The 10,520-nt window shown below is 43.1% G+C and overlaps 2 protein-coding genes across 4 annotated transcripts; both read right to left on the reverse strand.

Annotated features, from left to right (window-relative positions):
* Window positions 1–28: 28 nt before the first annotated feature.
* Window positions 29–6,258, reverse strand: fwd (phosphatidylinositol 4-kinase beta fwd). 2 transcript variants are annotated; one of them, XM_065479596.1, is made up of 15 exons: window positions 5,965–6,258; window positions 5,368–5,510; window positions 5,035–5,185; window positions 4,473–4,634; window positions 4,009–4,210; window positions 3,831–3,948; window positions 3,685–3,779; window positions 3,454–3,621; window positions 3,256–3,389; window positions 2,240–2,725; window positions 1,383–1,564; window positions 1,130–1,324; window positions 861–1,079; window positions 549–802; window positions 29–350 (listed from the first exon to the last, which is right to left on the reverse strand). In XM_065479596.1, exons 2-15 carry the CDS (start codon window positions 5,508–5,510, stop codon window positions 166–168), a joined length of 2,694 nt encoding a protein of 897 aa, XP_065335668.1. In that variant the 5' UTR covers window positions 5,965–6,258; the 3' UTR covers window positions 29–165. The 2 variants fall into 2 exon arrangements, with proteins under 2 accessions (XP_065335668.1, XP_065335659.1); XM_065479587.1 differs by having other exon boundaries at window positions 4,473–4,637; window positions 5,965–6,257.
* Window positions 6,259–6,835: 577 nt separating this feature from the next.
* On the reverse strand, window positions 6,836–10,439 carry stck (LIM zinc finger domain containing stck). 2 transcript variants are annotated; one of them, XM_065479613.1, is made up of 7 exons: window positions 10,300–10,439; window positions 9,256–9,369; window positions 9,079–9,191; window positions 8,833–9,025; window positions 8,523–8,664; window positions 8,351–8,467; window positions 6,836–7,585 (listed from the first exon to the last, which is right to left on the reverse strand). In XM_065479613.1, exons 1-7 carry the CDS (start codon window positions 10,305–10,307, stop codon window positions 7,256–7,258), a joined length of 1,017 nt encoding a protein of 338 aa, XP_065335685.1. In that variant the 5' UTR covers window positions 10,308–10,439; the 3' UTR covers window positions 6,836–7,255. The 2 variants fall into 2 exon arrangements, with proteins under 2 accessions (XP_065335685.1, XP_065335677.1); XM_065479605.1 differs by lacking the exon at window positions 10,300–10,439 and adding an exon at window positions 9,438–10,245.
* Between the last annotated feature and the right edge of the window lie 81 nt (window positions 10,440–10,520).

A 10,520-nucleotide genomic window follows, 5' to 3' on the forward strand; every position in this document is an offset into this window, starting at 1 on the left:
AGAGGAAACAAATCAAACAAGGAGAGCATTTCTTTGCAAAACAGAGACGTTCGATAAAAAAGTTTTTATTGATAAAACAGATAGCAGAGAGATGAGGAGAGATCAAGCCAATCAATCGTAGTAATGAGTCCCTTGGACGGAATGCTTTGGTGCGGCAGATAGCTGTTAGAGGATGCCGTTGGTGATGTACTGGTAGCGATCGTACAAGTTGGTGCTCAGCGAGTCAAGGCTGTTGCACACCATCTTGTCCACCAGCCGCTCCAGTTTCTCCTCCGTCAAGGTCAGGTGGAAGCGGTTCTTCAGCGCCTGTACAGTCGCCGCCCCTGACTTGAAGCAAGGAAGTTGTGATCCTGGAAAAATCAATCCAATTTTAGAACGAGGGGCAGTTAAAGAGTGTCAGCTTGAAATATATTTAATTGACATAAAGAATATAATTAGAATTTTGCAGGTAGTTTAGTTTCAGTATTTGGGACTTATTAGAATGCATTCTTAATAATAGCTACCATAAAACATGCGGTAAAAGCCACAAAAAAACTAAAATATCCTACCTGATCGCATTATTTCCACTAAAATGAGCAGGTTGTCCATGTGCTTCCTGGCTGCCAGCAATCCTTGCAAAATGAGCAGTTTGAAGTAGCGGAACATGTCCGACTCCTCGCCGCCCATCACGTCCACAAACTCTTGGGTCAGTTTGAAAGGCGAAGTCTCGAACCCCAGGTTTCTTGGCGACGTAGAAAGTATGAAACCAAAGTCGATGTGTATCAGATGACCCTTGTCATCCAAAAGTATATTTCCATTATGCCTGCGGGAGCGGAGCAACGAATTAATCCATTTTCTAATGGCAAGGAGATGTCGCGTACCTATCCTTAACTTGTAACAAATAACAGACAACACAGTACGCAGCGCAGGAAGCGACGAAATTCTGCTGCGCCTCGAGAAACTCCTCAGAGTTGGGAGGGCCGAAATTCGCATGGAAGTACTCAAGAAGGGACATTTGGTGCTGCTTCTTGATCTGGTGAAGAGACACGGAGTTCAACACCGGCTCGATGAAGCCGCTGTCCGCAGACAAACAAACGATCCTGCAAAAATAGTGTGAGAATATTTCTACAGGAGGCAAACGCAGCAATACTTGTAGGGTCGCAGACGCAGAGCCAGCTTTTCGTCCTTCCACGTATTCTGCAGCATTTCCAGCATCTGGGCGGCCAGCATTTCCTGCCGCAAGTCATCACCACATTTAATTATCACAGACAGCAGCCTCCAGTTGGCCAGCCGGCCATAAGGAGAGCTGTCCCTAATTCGCTGCACTTTGTCCATCCAGGGCTCACTGAAAAACATGATAGCCAAATTATAATAATTTCTATGAGGTGTTCACTTCGTCAAACCTCAAAACGTTTGCTGATGGGTCCTCAGGATCTCTTCTCCTGGCGAGTGTGCGTGGATCACTGAACGCCGAGGAGAGGCGTCGTCGAATGTCTCCAGCCGCCACCATCATGTCCCGCGAGTCGCTACTCTCCAGGGATATTTGACTGATCGTGTCCCGGTCTGTCTTCATCTTATTTACATACTGAAATACAGATCCAAACATAAAAATTCAACCATTCATGTGTAAACGGTCATATGATTGCTTATAGAATAACATTTTGGCAATAGTTTACAATTTTGCGTTTTAAAATTATGTAAAAAATACTTCAGCTTTAAACACTACGAAGCAAAGGCGTAATATATTAAGAAATATCTTGAATTTTATTTTACAATTTTTTCACTTCTAAGCAATCATTGTGAAATTTTAATTTCACCCCATTTACGGTTTTCTCCTTTTTTTCATTAAAAATAAACATCTTAGGAAGCTTAGTAATAATACAAAGCTTACGCTTTAAACATTTTTTCCGTTATATGATTTTAATATTACAATTATTCCAGCCAAGAAATCTAGAGATGGATTCAATCAAACATTCAATAATTTCCTGCCCATGCTATCTTAGAAAATATCTTATTTAATCTTGAGATTTTATTTTCCCATTCTAAAAAATATTTAAAATATGGCTTTTCTCCGTCAGTTCTTCTCATAATTCCAAATTTCATAATTTATTTAGCTAAACAACAAATAAATAAAAATCCAGGACTAATTTCCAACAAAGGTAGCTGAATATTGATATACAAAAATCTTTATAAAATTGAATTTATAAAACAAAAATTATGATCGATTTGAACGAAATATTTAAAATGATCGAGTTTCTACCTGCTGAGAGATTTCGTCATCCTCCTGAGTCCAGCAGTCGTCGTTGTCGTAGGGATACAGCATGCCCATTGAGTTAGAGTGCAGCATGGTGGCCAGGTTCTGGCTGGTATTGGACGGCGACGGCCGCTCATTGGTGAGCAGGTTCTCCTCACTCTTAGTGCTCCTCAGCGCATTGAGCATCTTCTGCGGCACCGGTGACGTCTCGATGTTGTCCACCTCGAGCACCTCCACGTACAAGATGAACGGCGCCTTGTCCTTGCTGTTGAGCACGGCTGAGAAGGCGGTCGAGATGTGCAGCACGTGGTGCGGGATGCTGCTCGAGTGGATCGGCAACCACACCCTCGCCGGCAGGTTCAGGTTGATCTGGTCGATTTCGGCCCGCAGCCGGATCGCCTGCGCCTCCTTGCCGCCGCTCACTTCCGGAAGCAGGTGGCCGATGGCCAGCAGCTTGTCCACAAACTGCACCTCACCTTCTAAACGTGGCGCCTGAAATTTCAAATTCATCGTTTGTACAGATGGTGTTTACTGAAAATGGAGAATTTTACAAGGTAGAATTATATCACAAAGAAATTTCTAACAAGGACACCCCGCGGTCAGTCCACCCTAAGCAAATATTTTTATTTTGCAGCAAACGTGTACACTTTTGTGATGTTAAAATGAACTATCAGCTAAAATAATTGCTTTTGAGTTATTTCTCCGCTACCACGACAAATTGAAACTTGTGTGGCTGTTGGAAGAAATTAACACATCAAATTTCCAGAACGATAAATATAAATAATATAATTTACGTATAATATAAATAAATATAAATTTAACAATAAAGGAACAAATAGATAAATAAATATAAATCGATTTATGTCTACCAGGCACAAAATTGTGTATATCAAGTCTCTGCAGTTGTTGAAAACTAGTGTTGTCAAAATCTCAGTGATCAGCTCGGACTTGCACATATGTTTCTAAATTTAAATATTTATAAGTATTGAGCGGAAAAAATTCAACTAGGTTAAAGCACTTACACTGCAAATACAACTAGTTTGGCGACCCTTAAGGTTGTTGACCATTCCCCTGTGGGTGTTGAAGCAGGTACAACCAGTGTTGAAGGCGCGCCCACTTCGCAGGTCGCCAAGGCACGTCGAGCTATTCTCTGCAGCTGGTGAATCACAAGATTTATCGAGCGTGCGGCCTATCAAATCGTCAATAAAATTCGCACTCACCTTCAGCAGATGCCTGTCCTACAATTAGAGCGCTGGCGTCAGACTGGGAACGTTGGTGAGCCTTTTTATTGGGCGACGGAGCGGTGAGCGGATGTTTTACGACCTCGCGATCGTGGAAGCTTCTTGGACGCAGTTTGTCGGAGAGAATCAGCGTTTTGAGTTTCGTGCCTGCAAAATTGTGACGACCGTGTTAGTTGGGGGGTGGCGAGTGGAGCACATCACTTCACTAACCGTCACTTTTCTTTTTGCTTGTCAAGTGCGCGTCCGACGAGTAAGACTTGAGGAGCCATACAACTTGCAGTGAAAACTCAGCACTTTTGATACATCTGGAAATGCACGCGTCATTGCGGCAGGAACTCTATTAATAGGGCTAGTACCTTTGCTTGAGATAAGGAAAGATGAGAGTGGCCAGTTCAGGGATGTGTATGTACATGCTAATCAGCTGGGGCAGATAGAAGTCCACCTCTTGCTCGGGAAATGTGAATAACTTGTTGGCTGCGGACAAATAAACAGGCACTGATCAGTCGGGGAAGCGGTGGCTAGATGCCAACCGACCTATATAAGTCTGAACACCAATTTCCTTGGTGGTGAACAGGTAGCTGATGGCCAGCGGGGCCTGAAACATGCTGCTCTCCATGAATCGCAGCAGGTTGTCCTTCTTAGGAACACAATTTTCTTTGGCCGCAGGTTCTGCCGCCGCAGTCTCAACAGTCTGTTTGATGACTACTTCTTTTGGCTGCTCCTCTTCAGGCTCAGACTAAACAATTAACAGAGGGCCGCGTTATTCTCAGCGCGGCAATTACCACGCACGCACGCAAACAGCGGAAACTACTATCCACTAACATAAACAGGGGGCAATTAAATAAACAGATGGCCAAAATATAGAGCAAGGTTTAAACTGCCGATTAACACTAATCTGTATCGCACTCGTCTGAATTTTTAATGCTAAAACTCAACTACGCGTCAGCAAATTGAATGGTAATAAAAAAAATCTACATTAAGCGTATGAGGTTTCCGACCTTGACCTCCTCAGTGGCGATGGTTTCCTCGCTGCCTTTGGGCCGAGTCTCGGCGCTTGAGTCGGACCCGCAAATTCCAGAGTCGTCCGAGCCGAGACTAGTGATGTCCTCCTTTAACTTGCTGCTTTTGGCGATGGGCAGCAGCTTCGCCTTGCTGCACTGCTGCTGTTCACGACAAACACAGTAGTAAATAAAAAAATAAAGAAGTTTCCAGCTTGGGCAAAGTGAAGACTTTAAAACGCCACTCTGCGCGATTGGTCTAGAAAAAATCTCGCAACAAGTGCTGACATGAGAGGGAAACGCCATCAATCAATTTATATATTCGAGAGGGCAACTGCGGGCGTGATAAAAATGGACGCTGACATGGTGGTCTTTTCATAGATGATTTCACGCACTTGGAATTGGAAGTCTAGTTAAGCTTTAATATTAAATAATAATGATTTTATTTGACTTAATATCTCTACAATTTCTGCGAAATTAATAATATTTTGAAAAAAAACTCAATTACAAATGTTGTTTTTGACTTAAATCTGAAAAACAGACAATTTTCAGGTTGTCCTACCTCAGGGCTGGGAGTGACATCGACCTCAGGAATTCTGTGCAAGTCAAGGTCGAGACTGCGGTGTCTGTGGTGCTGCGTGGTGGCGGCCAGAGCGGCCACAGTTGTCCCGGCCGTAACCTGGGCCACCGGTGGAAGCGTGATTTTCATAGGCCTGGTGACAAATCATAAAACCACGTTTTTCTCAAATAACTGAGTCAGCGGAAACTGGAGTATGAGAACTTGGCCAGCAATAAGATAATATGACAGGATTTTCCTCCTCCATAGCAGATTTTAAATTGATGCACAATAAAGATAAAAAGAGAACGGGGTGAGATAAACAAAGTCAGTCTGTACCGAAAGTCAAGACTAAGATTGCGCTGATGCGAGTTTGGGCCGCGTCTCGTTGGACATGTCCTGCCGTGAACGTTTGGGAGGGCGTCAGACGCAGGACCCTGCTCGCAGGACGCCACGATAGGCGGATTTCCTTCGCTGCTCATCTGAAACATAAGCGAGCAAGACGTTGTCATTGTGTAACTTTTACTAACTGGAATTTCAACAGTATTAGTTAAGATAAATTAGGAAGAGCTTTCGAGGAAAGGATAATATGATTTTGAAGTTACGTAGATATTTACAAATCTCATGCTTTTAAAATTGTTCGAATGTCAATCACCTCAGACACCAAGATAAAAACGATTAAAATTAAAATCTAGTCAAAACAGAGCACAAAGTGATATCAAGTAGGGGCAACTAAACGTTGCAAACATTGCAAATCAAAGGAAAACAGATGTGTTATGTTGTGGTGGGGTCCTTCGCAAAGTTCCCTCCGCGGACAGCGGGGAAAGTTGCGGAAATTTTCTTAATAGAGCGCATGAAAGGAATAATGCGATTGCGAAAACGAGTGCAAATTTTTGCACGAAGAGCGCGCGGAAGGAGTGAAAGTAAAAGTCTCACCACAATTAAACTGACGGCGACTCAAGGACGAGGTGTGAATCGCCAGCAAATGACAAGAGCCAGAAGTCCATTACGGTGCACTGGGGGCGGACAGCGCCCCGGGGCGCACTGGAGGCGCTTTCTCAGCGCGAGTGGACGCTGCAACGCTACGCGGACGTCGATCGTCCTCTACGGAAGCTGACAGGTCGGCAGACTCATGGGAATCGGGCCGAAATCACGGCGAGCTGGCTGCGACTCGTCGAGCCAGTTCAGCCATGATATGTTATGCACACGCAGTTGAGCCAACGTGATGGTGCGTCAGGGCGGCAACGTGGGTGTGGTGCCGTCACGAGAGGGGGGCCGGGGAGTCCGTGCGAAGAGATGCGACTCCGGGTGGTGGGGGCAACCCGCGGAAATGGATGTGTGCCAGTGTCGCACGCATTAAAATTGCGAGTCCTGATCGGACTCATTAATGAGGGTGTAACAAAGGCTATCAATTTAAATGGTTACGCTTTATCTTGTAAACATTGAACGAATCAATCTTTGATAAGTGTTTACAAAGGAGAGAAGACAATTAGGTTTTTAAACTTGGCGCTTCTATCCAAATAGAAGGATTCGCTTCTTGGGCAGATTTAAACCAGAAGCAAAGTGCCTGGCCCTGCCCGCCCCCATTAGTCCTAATTAGATCCGTCAGTCTACCCCTGCACGCGGCCTCCCTTGTCTGTTGGGCCCGTCTTTCACGCTTTGTTAGATTGGAAAGGCACGATAGAAGAATGTATGGCTGCAATAAAGCGTAGGAATAGATACCACTCCCAGATATCCAGTGGAGATAGAATCAATGAATCATAGGGGATCGATTTGATATTTTTTTGTAAAAGGCAAAATGCAATGATAGCGTTTATAAGGCAGTTTATTTCATTAGGAAGTAAAAATACACAGTTTTAGCAATTAAATTGAGATTATACCAATAATTAATAGTTATTTGTTCAAAAATAAGATATTAGGACAAGTTCAACGCCTTAAAATAATAATTGTGACTTAATAAATTTGTGCTAGAATGATTGCACCTTTGTTAAGTATTGAAGAATTGATGATTCTAAAATTAAACATTATTCTCTAACAGTGGGGTTTTCCCACATCTATGGCAGTTATATTCAAAATAATACATTATATTTCATCAAAAGGCATTATGATTCAATCACCAGTAGTTACAGGAAATATCCTATCCAGGCACTATCATCAAGAGACATTCCAGCTTAATTTTTTGTTAAACTAACGAAGCATATTTTTCAAATTCATGATTTTCGCGCTCTTATTTGGCGGGCAGCTCGTGGGCCTTTCGCAGGCGGCGCCTCAGCTCTGAGGGGAAGTGCTCATAGCACCTCTTGCACACCGGCTTGAGGTCCACCTCGAAGAACTTGGTCTTCTGGTTCATCTTCTGGTCGCACACCGAGCATGCGAAGTGGTGCACGCACCAGGCCTTGTTCAGCGCGGTGAACACGTCACCACCAATGACCTGGTTGCACACAAAGCACAGATTGCCAAAGAGCTGGTGGTAGTGCGTCTCGCAGTACGCCAAGCCCTTTTTCTCGTAGTGACGGTGGCCCAAGAAGGGCTTCTCGCACTTGGCGCACACAAAGTGCTACAACAAAAGTCATAATAATTAATACTAGCATTGCAACTCTAGATTAAGAATTGTGTTAAAAAGATTATCTCCATTAAAATGACAAACAAGACTAAGGATGCAACGTTGAAGTTTTAAGCGAAATCATTGCATTTGTGAAACTTTTCTTGCTGTGATGGAAAATTTTCAATTTGACGATTTTATCAATTTTCGGAGATTTAAGAAAATGTCCCAGATAAATGAAATTTATATATAAATACAGATTTTACTCAACTTAGCTGAATTTGGGTTATAAATACGTTCAATGTGACAAATCAATCCGCAGGTCGTTTTTGACGTTCCAGAGAAAAATGGCCACAAGGTTTTGTCCCTGGTTTTGCAAGTTTTATAAAGAGCAAAAAACAAAAATAGTCTTAAATCTGATGAAATATCCTATTTGTACATTCAGATTGAAACTTTTTAGCACGATTTTGTATTCAGATTAAAAAACGTCAGTTGAAAATGTAAAAATAAAGTGGAAATATTTTTTTCTTAGTGGATAAAATAAGGCTACATGACAGGAAACAGTATCAACAACGGAAAAAATAGAGATACATAAAATATATATTGCAAATAATAGACACAAAGGTTTCAAAATTTGTTATATTTACAGCCATGTTGGAAAGCATGCGGAAAATCCGTCAATCCAAGCATTAAATAGCTAGCAGGTGCGTAATAAAATAACAAATTTGTGTCAACCGTGTAATGGCTTGTTTACAAAACACACGAAAATAAATAACTTACCTCAACGTGCCAGTGCTTGCCTAGGGCAGTGACAACGCGCTCTTCGATGGGGCGACGGCAGGCGCCGCAAATCGGGATTCCCATCTTGTCGTGGCAACGCAAGCAGTACAGCTCGTTCTGTTCCAATCAAAATTTAGAAGTTTGCATTGCGGACTACTTGAAGAAAACTAACCAGATCATTAGCTGAGTAGCCAGGACGATTGCGCACCTCACGGGCGTTGGAATCGAGTTCCGTGCCACATGCGGTGCAGTTGAAGTGGTACGGATGGTAAACTTCGCCACGGAAACGCAAGGGCTTGCCGTCCACCAAGCCACTGTAATAAGAAATTTTTAGGTCATTATCAGGAGTTTTGCAATCAATTTTTACGAGTCAGTCTCACAATATCTGAATTTCAACTTAAAATGATTTTAAGCCTTAGTTTGTAAAATTATTGGAACCATTCTGATCCGAATTCAAGCCAGGATTAGTCCTCTATACTTACTGGCACTTGTGGCAGACGTATCTACCAGTGCCAGCCGCCTTGGCCTTGGTATTGCATTCGTGGCAGAGGGCACGATTCTGGTGCCTGATGAAGCCCAGGTCAGCCAGCTCCTTGTCGCACATGTCGCACCGGAAGCACTTGGCATGCCAGTTGGCATTCATGGCCTTGATCACGCGGCCAATCACGAATTCGCCTGCAGAAAAGACAATTAGGCAATCTGATAAAATCTCTGAATAAATATCTAACCGCAACGGCCGCAGCAAGGCGCGAAGAGGACCTGGAAGTCATGCTCGCAGTACTTGCGGCCCTCAAACTCGTAGAAAATGCCCTCAGGGAAGGGTCTGAAGCACTGGGCGCACCTATTGGGTCAAATTGTTGTGTTAATAAAAAGTTTTGCGTTAAATCATCGTGGGGAAAACTCACACAAAGCACTGAGGGTGCCAAAGTTCACCGTTTGAGTTGACAATCTTCTCGTGCGGTTCAAACTCCTCGTTGCAGCGAGAGCAGAACATGGCTCCCAAGGGCGACATTGTGACACTGCAACAAGGTAAAAGGAGTAAGCAATATTGTCTTGCCAGCGAACAAAATTTGGCAAAATCGTCAACTTTTTGGCCTGCCTCCGCCTCGTGTAGAGGCTGCTCTGTTCGAGACTCTGCAAAACTGGTTTTTCCATGTTGCACCGCTAGTGTCTGCATCTGCAGAGGCACTGTGGAAGAATGCTGCGCTGACGAGATACGGCATGTCAAACACCGTGTTCAATTTTTAATATATAAATATGAGATAAGGTGTGTGCTTGAGATAACAGAAAATTGCTTACTTAGAAAATATTAGAGCGATTCTTCATACAGATATGAATGAATCAAAAATAAATAGAGTAGTTAAAATGAGATATGTTTATTTGAATTTTTGTGTGAGTCAAGAGGAAGTTTAAATTATCTGATATTTAATTGAATGATAATTGTATGCATATTGAACGAACACGCCCAGTTGTAAAAAATAATATATTTATTTATATTTTTCCTGCTCGAGCGCAAAACTTGAAAATTGGATTTCACCATCATTTTTATTTAAACTTATTATTTAAAGAACACGAGTCATTTGTTTGAAAGGTTGAACTTTTGATATAAAATGTTGGATATTTGTTTTCAGCTGCGACAGCATCTTTAAAGGCCATTCATGGCGAATCGAAAGCCTTAAATCCTTGGCCGTCGCATCTGACATTTTAAGCCTCGACCCTATCGACCCACCGCTGAGCCAGCTTCTGCTCCTTATTCCAAAAGATCGCCTTATCATAGAAATATTGATAAACACAAGTTCAAACATCCGGAGATTGATAAATCAATCTAAATGGAGCCAGTCGAGGAAAACAACACACTGCGGCTGCTCTGGCGGAAAAATCACTGTCTCGCGAGCAGAAGTGGCACAAAAGGGTGCGAAAGCACAAGACAGAATGAAAAATACACTCACCCTGGCATTTGTGGCGAAAATTGGCTGCTAATCTGCGTGAAAAAAGCGCAAAATGTTAATTTCGCGAGTCAGGTCGAGAGAATAGTGGGTTTTGCTTACCGTGGTCGCTCTTTCCGTCGGTGTGGTATAGCCACGCCTTCGTCGGTGACGTCACTGCTCATTCGAGTGCTGTTCTGTCTGCTGCCTGTGCTTGATGCCAAATTTAGAAGTTGCTGCTGGCT

This window comes from Cloeon dipterum, chromosome 1, assembly GCF_949628265.1.
Source record: "Cloeon dipterum chromosome 1, ieCloDipt1.1, whole genome shotgun sequence".
In the NCBI taxonomy this organism is placed as follows: Eukaryota; Metazoa; Arthropoda; class Insecta; order Ephemeroptera; family Baetidae; genus Cloeon; species Cloeon dipterum.